This window comes from Lepisosteus platostomus, chromosome 26 (assembly GCF_059453375.1).
Source record: "Lepisosteus platostomus isolate fLepPlt1 chromosome 26, fLepPlt1.hap1, whole genome shotgun sequence".
Lineage (NCBI taxonomy): Eukaryota > Metazoa > Chordata > Actinopteri > Semionotiformes > Lepisosteidae > Lepisosteus > Lepisosteus platostomus.
In genome coordinates this window covers 5,197,664-5,209,915 of record NC_142636.1, presented here as the reverse complement: position 1 = coordinate 5,209,915, position 12,252 = coordinate 5,197,664, and the positions used below count along the sequence as shown (strand labels likewise).

Genomic DNA, 12,252 nt, shown 5'->3' with positions numbered 1-12,252 from the left:
GAGGGGTGCGAGACGGAGTTAGAGTGGCGCTGTCATCAACGGCACCAGCCCCTGCTACATCAAGTCCTTTCCCACTTCGAGTGAGAGTACAGACCTGCGGGCGCCCTCCCTCTAACAGGGGAGACCCTGATCCGTCTTTATCACACTCATACCAAGTGTTATCCCAATCAGACCCCCCTTCTCCATATGGCCACTCCTGTTTGTTCCCCTGTGGGAGAGCAGGATATAACTTAGTCGCCGGCTGTAACACATTAACCAGTGCAGCGTGATCAGGAGTTAATTCCTTCTTTAATTTCTCATTCTCCTGTACTGCCTCTTTTAGTTTTTTTTCTAGTACCTCTTTTGCCGCGAATAAATTATCTTTCCTCTCATTTAACGCTTTTATTTTTTTCTGTGAACTCCTTCTCTTTTCTATCCCATTCTGATTTCTCCTTCATGCTAATCTGCCACCTCAGGTGTCGGCCGATCACCAGGGCTGCAGCTAAATCTTTGTTTTTGTTCCAATGTTCGTACGCTTTTTTACAGGCATCTTCGCCCCAAACTCCTTCTGACAGACTCAGCTTCTTCCTATATTTCTCTTCCCTTTCAGTCAATTTACACTTTTCTGATATGTAATCAGATACTTCCACCACTTTCTCAAACACCCAATTAGCACACATGTTTGGTTTCTTTAAGATTTACTTTTGTCGTGTGTGAGGTAACAGCTCATTCAGTAGGGGGATGTTTTCACTTGGAAAAACCTGTGCATTACTGCACTCATTCAGCTAAGGGCGTCTGTTACCTCCAGATCTAAATACCTCTCAGAGACTTTAGAGAGGATTTACACCGCACTGTTCACAGGTAAGAAACGAGACCTCGAAAACCCCCTTTCTTGATCAGTAATTCACCATCCCCAGAACGCCAGCATCGCTGCTTTTGCCCCGGGGTGGACTTACGCACTGAGCTCAATCAGGGCGATTCTCGGGTCTCAACGTCCTTTAAATCCTGCTACTTAATGCTTTGCTCTTTTATTATGAGGTGTGTTTATGTTAGTGTAGTGCGTGTGTATATGTATTTCACAAACAAGGAAAACACCAAAAACATACATACATATATCTCCTCCACTCCTGCTTCCTTTAAAACAAAAAAAAACCACGCCACGCCAATCTGTGCACGATCAAGGCGTAGCTAATCTCAGGACCCCGGGCGTAATTAAAGCCCACACCAATCCTGGATTATACGTGCATTTAATGCACCACTCAGCTCCAGAACCCCGGGCGCAATTAAGGCCCACACCGATCCCGAGCCACAGAACTCCGGGTGCAATTAAGACCCACACCAGTTCTGACCTTCAGAACTCCGGGTGCAACTAAGACCCACACCAGTCCTGAACTACGTGCATTTAATGCACCACTTGCTCTAGAACCCCGGGCGCAATTAAGGCCCACACCGATTCAGAGCCTCAGAACTCCGGGTGCAATTAAGACCCAAACCAGTTCTGAGCTTCAGAACTCCGGGTGCAATTAAGACCCACACCAGTCCTGACTTCACGGTAAGGGTCCAAAACCCGTTCAAAACTCCACGCGCAATTAAGGCATACACCAGCTTCGAACGCCTGTACACAATACCGCGGAACCCCTGCCAGACCAAATTCTGGGCTTACAGCAAACAACCCATTACATACACCGGTGCCTTCCCCGGGCCAGAGGAATTCAGAAACTCACGTTTACTCCGTCATCTCGGGCGATTCTCGCAGGGAGCAGAGATTTCCCAATCGGTCAGAGAGAGTCGGGACTTTTTTTTTAAAAAAGAGGAGTCCTTACCTCTTTGTAATGTGAGCGCTGACCGTCTCTCCTGCCGATGGGAAGTTCTGCGCCTTCTGGAGCATCCGCCGACTACGCCAAATTTGTTGTAACAGAAGAAACAAGGTTCTTGATCCCGAGATGAAGTGAAACAGATGAGTTTATTGCATGCAAGGAACAATAAAGCCGAAGTCTTGTTTCTCGCAAGAAACAACAAAACCGAAGTATTGTTCGCCGTATTGTTACAAACTTTTGGGTTATATACAGTTTTCTTCTCCGTTTCTGACGTCACTCGGTCTGATGGTAAAGAGGGGGGTTCATGGTATTTGGCCAGTTTATGATGTTCTGGGCAAATGGTCAGTTTAACATTACACCCAGGGGGGTTCCTAGCTGGCATCTGCACTCCTTATCAGTTAACCCCCTTTCCTGCCATAAACCCCTGCTTGTGACTTGGAAGTCTAAACCCCCTACAGAAAAGATTAAATTCAAACCCCCGTCTTCACATCTTTCTTCACAACCAAAGAAATACCTAAGCAATTGAATGCTATTACCGATCAAGGCATGGTGGTGCTGTTACAAAAGTAGGCAACGTTCCTGTTCAAGTGACAAACAGAAAAGCTTACAAGTCACTCTTGGTTATGTCTTCTCAAAAAAAAGGCGCACAGTAAATATGCAGAGAAACTTTCCAATGACGTTCAGTTTTCAATATAAAAAATTCAGTTTTCTATATATATTTCTGAAAAGCGGCAATAATGCCCAAGAGAAGACAGGGAACTTTACTCGCTAATTTTGGGTTAACAACAGAACCTAAACTGCGCGATCTGACTGTTGCTGCTAGCGGCTGGGGACGTGGACAATGTATTTTTGGACATCACAGAGCTGACGGATGGCACAGACACGGAATCAATCTACAGTTGCCTGAGAGGGAGCCTTAGTAACATGGGTTTGGATGATGAGTTCTTGAAGAAATATCTCATCAGCATAGCCACTGACGGGGCTGCAGTGCTCAATGGTAAATCCTCTGGACTAACTGCTAGGCTAAAGCTTGACTTTCCTAAAGTGCAGTCCATACACTGTCTGGCACATCGCCATGAACTGGCAGTCCAAGACGCTCTCAAAGAAGTGGCTGGGTGTAACCATTTCGAATTCTTTATCGCAAAACTATATTCACTTTATCACCAATCGACTAAGAACGCTCAGATACTCGAGAAAGCAGCCGCAGACCTAAATGTGCAGATTTTGAAAATTGGCCAGATTTTAAATATTAGTGGCAAGCAGTTTTAATACCGTGAAAGCAGTAAGGAAAGAATTCCCTGCATTAGCACACCATTTTCAAACAGCAAGCGAGGGAGGATGCATCACGCAGTGCCACTGAGAGACAGAAACACAAGGGACTACACAAACGAGTCACTAACTCCTCATCTGTTGCTGATTTGGCATCTATGAAAGACGCTCTCCGTGAGCTGCTGGGCCTCTCCCTGAAACTCCAAAACACAGACACATCTCTGGTGGACTCCAGTTGCCACATTCAGCAGACCTTCGATATCTTGACAGCCAAGAAAGACACCGGCGGTCAATCTGCAGTGAAGGCCGAGCAGCGCTCGTCACTGGGCGTGTTTAAAGATGTTGACATCTCAGAGGGTACAGGAAAGATAAACCGGCTCCAGTTCTATCAGTCTGTGATCAGTAGCCTTACAAAGCGACTCTGATTCTGAATAAGTCCAGATGCTGAAACCGCTGGATAAGGGCTTCTGGCCACAGGATCATGATGTCTTAATTCTTTACGGGGAAGTTGGTGCGCTTGCTAAAGCACTGGGCGAACCCGTCAGAGAGGCAGTGGAGGAATTCCGCGACTGGAAATTACAAGGCAAAGCATCAGGACAGACGCTGGGAAAACTCTACACCAGGCCGGACGTGCCTCACCACCTCAGCCGACTGCGAGCGGGGGTTCTCTGCCCTGAGTGACACTAAGAGAAAACGAAGCCTCTCCTCTCTTCTTTTTGTTGATCTGAATGGACCTCCTGTGGAGAGATTCGATCCCTGCCTCTTGTATCATCTTGGAGTAAAGCAGGCCACCGCTCGTCCACCTCATGGGCAACAGGACGGACACCACAGACAGCTGAGTCCAGACCTCTGTGGACACTTCTATTGTAAGGTAAGAGTAACTCCAGTTAAACTATAACTAAATAATCCAGTGCTCACTTTGTATGCGCTAGCTGACTGGCCTTTCACGCGTGATGCGTCCCCCCCCAAACCAGGGGTGAGCTCCCCCTGATGCCAAGATATCATTCACACCCTGCTGCAACATCATGTGTTGTCACACAGCTTTCTTTAGTGCCTTGGGGCAACCTTGTTGTAAAAGGCGCTATATAAAAATAAAATAAATTCAATTGAATTGAAATTGAATACAGGACAGCTTTTGTCCAAGTCATTTCTGTTTGAGGAGGTGCCAGTTACTGAAAGTAACGATTCACACACTTCAGACACCACTTTCCTTATTGCAAGCACTCCGAGTAGCCTACACAGTAAAAAACTGCTCCAGTCACAAGGAATCACAGCCCTACCTGTGAATAGACTGTGAGTTTCTTTTAACGCTGAGTTCCAGTATGATGAGCTGTATTAACAATGTAATTTGTGCCACAGAAAGTAGTGTTTGTGCTGCTTTTGTTCCTCAGATATATTGAACTGATGACTAAAGCTAGAATACAGCAATAGCTAGTCTGTATTTTACATTGTTTACATTTTTCTAATTTACTCATATTTTTAGCTGTGGATAATTTTTTTTCCCTAAAACTAGATTACTCCAATTATTTCAAGCAAAAAAAAATATCTGGTTAATTATGACATTTTTCTGTTATGTAGTATTATTTTTTCCAACATTTTTATAAACCTTATCTGGAGAATTCTGATCAGCTTGCCCAGCAGGATTGAGGTTTGACTGTAACTATAAATATCGTTTGCACCCTTTGTGTCATCAATGTGTCACTGTCAAGCTTAGTTCGGTTCTGAAGAGGTTCTGTAATTCTGTTTTTATCCTCACCTGCTTATCGACATTGATGCTCTGCAATGAACTGTTGAGTTTAAAAGACAAGACAGTTGTGAAGACTTATTGTTCATGAGTCCAAATCACGTCCATATTAGCTCAACCCAACAGACAACACTGAGGACTGGATGGAAATATTACACCATCATGAGAGCTCTCCCCTGCTGACAGTCTCATCACACTCTGTTGGTAAAGGTGAGCTGCAGGGATCAGTGTGTGTGATCGGGAAAAAATGGCAAATCTTTAATTAATCATTTAAATATTACATACAGATGAGCCGCAATGTAACTGAAATCACAAATTGGAAATGAACTCTGCCTCCTTCTGATATCTTGACACAGGTAGATTTCAGCTTGACTGGCTGAGCCACTTTCTGACACCCAGCCAACTGCAGTCTCAGACCAACATGAGTTACAGCCCAACGTTTTTCAGGAGGATGATTTCAGAAACACGGAGAAGATCAGCTCCAGTGTATTTTAGTTTAACACCATTATATTTATGTGTAGTGAACTTCATTGGGTCAGCATAATTTTGATACTAAGATTTCCATATGTTTTCCAAATTAATGTCTCCTTTTCCAAACCTTGGAAATGAATCAATTTTAAGAAAAGGATACAGCACGCGTGTCAGGGATTGTGCTCTGCAAAAGAATGTACAGCCATTGTGAATTTTCACAGGTTCCACAATGCAAGAGCAGCTATTCTTAAGACACCGTCTGCCGCCTGTACCCAACACCAGCTGAGTCTAGCAGTCCTACCTGGAGCTCAGGGCCTCTGGGATCCTGCAGAGGCAGTAGCAGCACATCCTCCACAAGCACACGAGTCAGGTGCTCTGCACTGCAGGGAGCTCTGGGCTGCAGCTACAGTGGGACAAGGAACAACAGGACACTGTTAGCAGCTCTTCCTCAAGACTCAGCATGATGTAAACAGAGATGGAACTCTGACAAAAACTCAGTGTTACATCCTGCCAGTATATCCGTTTTAGAAAAATGAGTATAAGTTACATATGGCAATAAAGTTCAATTTGAGTTGTATTTGTTTCTCCTGGGAGCACTGTTCAGGATCCTATTTGAAATCTTCTTGCCTCATCTCTAATGATGTTGACACTTTATAAACTTTATTATATTGGACTTGATTATGCTGAATCAGATGTTTTGTTAACTGTTTTTTTTTTCAGTTTTATTGTAAAACAAATTTATTAAATTTATTAAAATAAATGATATGCAGTTTATGACCCCATGTGAAATCAATAGCTGTGATTTTAAATCTGGTATAGAATCAGGTCATTATGAGAAGGCTGTGGAGAAGACTAACTCCACATTCAACACAAAATGAATCCCCTGAGCTGTGCAGTCCTACAAGTACTTAGGGGTACACCTGGATAATAAGCTGGAGTAGTCTGGTAACACTGACGCCCTGTACAAGAAAGGCCAGAGCTGACTCTCAGGTCCTTTGGTGTGTGTGGAACACTGTTACACGTTTTTTATGAATCAGTGGTGGCAGCGGCCATCTTCTACACTGTTGTATGGTGGGGTAGCAGCATCATGACAAGAGATGCAAATAGGCTCAATAAACTCATCAAGAAGGCTGGCTCTGTGTTGGGGCTGAGCCTTGACTCCCTGGAGCTGGTGGCTGAGAGGAGAATGCTGACCAAGCTCACAGCCATCATGAACAACGCCTCTCATCCGCTTCATGGGACTGTTACTGGGCAGCGGAGCACTTTTAACAACAGACTGCTCCATCTACGGTGTTCAAGGGAACGTCTCCGCAGGTCTTTCCTCTCGGCGGCTGTCAGGGTGTATAACGCTGCCCTAGGCTGGGACTGTTAGCCCTTCATTTGCTCGTCTATGGACAGTATGTTGCTCCATTGTACTTTTTGGACACTCAATCTGTACATACCTATGCACATTTTGCACATATTTTAATGTTTCTACAGTGACTATGATCATATTTTGCACACAACTATGTATTTATTTTTATTTATTTACTTTATATTTATTTTGTATTATTGTACGTATTCTAATTTTTCTTCCATCCTAATGTCTGTTTTTTTTTTTGCTTCTCTTTGTCTGCTTTAACACATCAATTTCCCTTCGGGATCAATAAAGTCTAATCTATCTATCTTATTGCATCAAACATAACACCCATCTGCCTCAAGCACACTTAAAAATGTAATTGTGAAGAAATGGAAGCAGTGAAGGCAGTTTCATCAGGAAACAGTACCTCAGTGTGGAACAGGCGTGCAGGGCCTGCAGACAGACAGCTCGGCTCAGGGCATCACTGGGCTGCTTTTTAACAAACGCCTGTGAAGAGATGGGAGAGAAATGTAAACCCCACTTCCCTCCATCAAAAGACACCAGGACAGGGCCTGTGCTCATCTAGAGGCACAGCTGAGAGTCCCGAGACTGTGTGCAGCTGCAGCGAGGAAGAGAGCGAGGGCACCTCTCTCCCCTCTGATTTCTACTGACAGTAAGGACTGTCACAGCATCCGTGTGGGAAAACAGCAGACAGGCGGCTGCGTCAGACACACTGACCATCATTGTCGCCAGGAGCTCGGCCTTGGCAGGGAAGCTGGGAGCTCCGGAGGGACTGGCGCTGCGCACTGCCTGTGCCATCATGCCCACACTGCGGCACAGGCTCAGTCTGACACTGGGCTCCTGCAGGGGGACACACAGCAGCTCGCTCACTGACAGCCCAGGCAGGCCCTGCAAGGAGTGAAAAACTCACTGAAATAAATCCTGGCTGCACACACCTTACAGAATGTACCAGCAGGTTAGTCAAGTCTGCAGAAAGCAGTTGTGAGGCTCACACTATGAGATCTTCTGTTCTTAATAACAAATTTAAACACAAAACCTTAACTGCGATCTTTAAATTTCCTTCCTCTCTGGTGGTCAAATGACCAGTAAAACTAGTTTTAGTTCAAGTCCTGGGGTGATTGCTGTGTGGAGTTTGCGTGTTCTCCCTGGGTTTCCTCCAGGTGCTCCAGTTTACTCCCACAGTCCAGCGACATACTGGTAGGTTAACTGGCCTGTGGTAACATTAGCCTGGTGTGAGTGTCTGTGTGCCCTGTGAAGGACTAGCGTCCCGCCCGGGGTGTACCCCGCCTTGTGCTGTTGCTTGCTGGGATAGGCTCAGGCAGTACATGACCTGCACTGGATAAAGCAGTTAGAACACTGGTTTAATGTTTACTTTCCATTCATATGTTGTCAGTTTCTAGGATGACATATCTCTTCAGTCAGTGACTTTCTGAAGAAGGTAGAAAATGCTTCTCTAGGGAAAAGTGCTTTGAAAATCTGGCCATCTGTCCTCATACTTGTAGATGCTCCCCGTTTGTCCATCAGTCATGTAGAAAGGAATCGCTGATATTACAGTTTTCATGGCTGTCGTCAACAGCAGTAGAAGCCCTGAGTCTGTGTGAGGAGTGGGAACAGATCACCTCACCTCTCTCTCCATAGGATTCTCAAACCCTGCTTCTTTCACACTGTCCTGAAGCGCTTGTTTCACAGTCTCCTGCTGAGAGAGGTGCTGGGCAGCCGCACCGACACACTGGTACAGGAAGGCCTGTGACACCGGAGAAGAGGACAGTGAGCACTGAGCTCAGGAGGCTGCTCTGTACAGCTGCACTGAGAGGACGTTATCTGTGGATAGGGATGCTCCAATCGATCGGCCGCCGATAGATATCAGCCAATTTTCACTCCAAATGACTCGATTGGTGTTCTCTAAACTGACCAATCTCAAAAACCAATTTTGCGATGACTACATTTCCGACATTACCTGAACATACAGTAGCAACATGTCCTCGCCGGTCTGGCAGTTTTTCCACACTTCAACAAAAGACGAAAAATTTGCAGTTTGCAATACATGTGCAAAAGAAGTCACTCGTGGGGGATCACCAGCTAAAACGTTCAACACCATGAACCTCATCAGAGATTTGAGAACTCAACACCAAAAAGAATCCGCAGAGTGTGAACAATTAGCAAGTGCAAGAGCTGCAGCGACTCGCAAACCGACTCTCGCTTAGCCATCAATAACGGCAACACTTAAAACACTGGAGCCTTACAGTAGGCATAGCAAGACAGCTGAAAGAACTACGGGCAGGATCTCTGCAGGCGACGCATGAGGAGATTCTGAATGAAGATAAAACCGATGGTCGGGACAGGAATGACTCAACAGCATCAGAGATTAATCTCGACCTCAGTCAGCAACTCCTCCCAAGAAGCGCAGAGCCAATGGCTTTCTGGAAGAGCAATCCAAGCCGTTTCCCTGCCTTGGCAGAAGCAGCTCAGGTCTGCCTTGGTGCTCCTTGTACGAGTGTGGACAGCGAGCGTCTATTCAGTACAGCAGCGCACATTTTGCATGAGAAGAGGAACATATTGTCTTCAACACACGCACAGCTGCTCCTATTCATAAACAAGAATCTGCCCTCGATGATTAGTAAACAAGAGGCTCAGTAGCTAAAGAGCCAAATTATTCTGACTTGTTTCCTTTTGGTTGTAGTCGTCTGCAATCTGCTTGTTAAACATCTTATTGAACATTTTATTTATTAGGAACAAGTAATAGGTTTATTCCATGCTGAAAAAAAGAAGAAAGAGAACACAACGTTTCGGCCGTGGAGCCTCTTCAGGTGTGAGAGAGACAGGGCAGTAGGCAAAGGTAAAGTAGCGGGAGAACAAAGGTTGAGAGGGAGGAGGAGTGAGAGGCGGGAGCAGGGGACAGAAAGAGAGGCCAATCAAGAGGTGTGAAGTCAGAATGGGTGCAGAGAGGTGTGAAATGAAACTTCCAATGAATGGAGAAAATTTAAAAGAACAGTAATCTGTCGTTAAGGGAAGGGAGAATGTGTGATCCTAGCTGCAGAATAATTTTAGTTTCGGTGGTCTTTCTGATGTATGAGTTCGGAAAACCGTCTTTGAGAACACAGACGGAGAGATTAGAGTGGTCGTGGCCGTCAGAGGTGAAATGAGAAACAATAGGCTTGGAGAGATCTTTAATCTTCACAGCCCTGACGTGTTCTCTGAAGCGGTCTCCGAGTCTCCTTCCTGTTTCTCCAATGTAGATGGCTGGGCATTTACTGCAAGAGATACAGTAAATAAGGTTGCTGGAGGTACAAGATGCTGTCTGGGTGATCCGGAATTGTCCTGAGGGGCCTTGAATGAGTGTGGTGGTGGCTGTGTACTTGCAGGTGATACAGCGAGCTCTGTTGCAAGGGAAAGTGCCTGGTGTGGATGGTTGCTGAGGGCGGTCAAGGGAGCTGTGGACAAGGAGGTTACGCAGATTAGGTGGTCGGCGATATGAGATGATAGGGCGATCAGAAAAGAGGGCCCCAATGGAGGGATCATCCTGTAGGATGGAAAAGTTCTGGTTAATGGTCCTGGGGATAGGAAGTGTGTTAGGGTGGTAAGGAAGCACCAAGGGAATGCGGTTGTTACGGCGGGAGTTCCTGATCGGGTTGATGGTCCGGGGGGTGTTTTTATTTATTATATTAGAATTATGGGTTGTGGTTAAGACAAGCCTTTAATGTTGTTTTAGCTGTTTTTTTGTTATTGCTATATATGTGCCAAATGTATACAGAATGTAATATTTATAAAGGTTTTGTGTGCACGTTTGATGAGTAAAAAGTCTTTATTTTAAGTCATTATTTTACTTATTTTAGTCAAGTTAAATTATTTTATGATAATTGAACAATAAGCCCACTACATTTCACTGTGTTAATAAAAAATAAACAATTTATTCCTGTGGTCTAGTTTATTTTATTATTGGAAAAAATAACCAGGGTAACACTTAGCCATGGGACATGAGGCGTGTACAGGGCTTATTGTAATGATTTTAACAGAAAAAAGCGTCCGATTCTAATGACAGGGAATCAGCCCTCAACAGCCTGATGGGAGCATCCCTAGCTGTGGAGACGACACACTGAAGCAGAACACAGAGCGCAGAACCCTGAAGGGGCTCTCCCCTCTACTGCACAATCAAACGCTGCTCACAGCTCACATCAACACAACAGCACACACATATGAACCTAGCCTGAACAGACACACACCTTACAACATCTAATACACAGCAAATTACAGACACACCTGCTATGCCACTACATCACAACACTAGGTGAGGAATAAGACTTTTAGTGAGTAAAAGTCCCAGCTTCTCATGTAGCTCAGCCTTCTGTGAGACTCACCTTCTCCTCAGAGGTGGAGCTGAGAGGGTAGAGCACTCTGACTGTGTCCTGAGTGAGCCTACAGGCCCACACCTCATCCGTCACTGCGCTCAGTGTGTTGGAGAGCAACTGCAGACACACAGGGAAGGCAATCAGGTCCACAACAGAATGAGCAAACACACCCACACACCACACTGGGCAGCTGAAATTACTGCACAGCTATGAGGACTGACAACGATTCTCTCACACTACAGCATGACAGGACCACCTCAACAAGAGAAGAGAGATTATTCTCTTGAATCCACAGCAACCCAGGAGAGGAAGTACAAGACAGCTGTCACTGCATTTGAATGACATGACATTACCTAATAGAGGAAGAAGATCACTTTCCCTGACTGTGCCCACTCCTTCTCACTGTGTGTGTTATCAATCCCCACTCCACACGCTTCAGGAGAGCCAGCACACCCTCTCAGGAGCAGACACGCCGGAACGCTCCTTCCTCCCTGACGTCACTGCTGCGGGCCGGAGCAAACTCTCCCAGAGTGCTTTGCGGGAACTGAAGCCCATCGCCGCTGCAACCCGGACTCGCTGAGTCTGAAGGCAAAACCTCTCTTGAGAGCTTCGCTGTCAGTGTGTGAGACTGACACACTGCTGCTGGAAATACCTGCGGCCGGGAGCAGCAGAGACCCGTCGCGGAGCGGGGCTGCAGGTCTGCCCTCGGCTCTTCTCCGCAGTGACAGGAGGCAGAGAGAGCCGCGCCTCAGGAGCCCCACACGCCTCCACAGGGATCAGCCGCAGGGAGACGATCGCTCCTCCGACACACAGCCGCTCACAAATAACGGCTGCGCTCCTCTCGCGCCCTCAGCGGAGCGGGCAGCCGCGAGCCGGAGCCGGAGGAGGCGGAGACGCCGAGCGCGCGGACCTGCGACTCAGCCAATCAGAAGCCGCGATCAACAGGGGGCGGGGCCTGAATGATGAACAATAGTACAGTAGGAATATTTTAGATTAATTATTCACACAGTAATAACACAGGCACCAGTGAAAATGCTTGTCAGATACACCTCAGTTCCTTTCCTTAAAAGAGGTTTCAGTAACATGGCTGGGTAGCTTGTCCCACACTCCTACAATACTTTGTGTAAAGAACTCACTCCTGTCCTGACTGGTGAGTCATGTCCAGCTGTTTCCTGAAAGACGCCACTGTTGGGCAGCTTGTTCCACACTCCAACAATAACATTTCCATGTACTGGGACAGTTTCTTGAGAGACTCCTGTATCTTCC

General features: G+C 46.1%; 1 protein-coding gene across 4 annotated transcripts; it reads right to left on the bottom strand.

The window, feature by feature from the left end:
• Positions 1-2,301: 2,301 nt before the first annotated feature.
• Positions 2,302-11,944, bottom strand: LOC148639770 (maestro heat-like repeat-containing protein family member 1). 4 transcript variants are annotated; one of them, XR_015930703.1, is made up of 6 exons: positions 8,598-8,832; positions 8,265-8,384; positions 7,358-7,528; positions 7,047-7,126; positions 5,582-5,683; positions 2,302-3,926 (listed from the first exon to the last, which is right to left on the bottom strand). XR_015930703.1 is itself a non-coding variant. In XM_088621495.1 (6 exons), the coding sequence occupies exons 3-6, from the start codon at positions 8,274-8,276 to the stop codon at positions 5,647-5,649; spliced, it is 300 nt and encodes a 99-aa protein (XP_088477621.1). In that variant the 5' UTR covers positions 8,277-8,384; positions 10,996-11,103; positions 11,340-11,944; the 3' UTR covers positions 2,302-5,646. The 4 variants fall into 4 exon arrangements, 3 of the variants coding, with proteins under 3 accessions (XP_088477621.1, XP_088477620.1, XP_088477619.1); XM_088621495.1 differs by lacking the exon at positions 8,598-8,832 and adding exons at positions 10,996-11,103; positions 11,340-11,944 and having other exon boundaries at positions 2,302-5,683; XM_088621494.1 differs by having other exon boundaries at positions 2,302-5,683.
• Between the last annotated feature and the right edge of the window lie 308 nt (positions 11,945-12,252).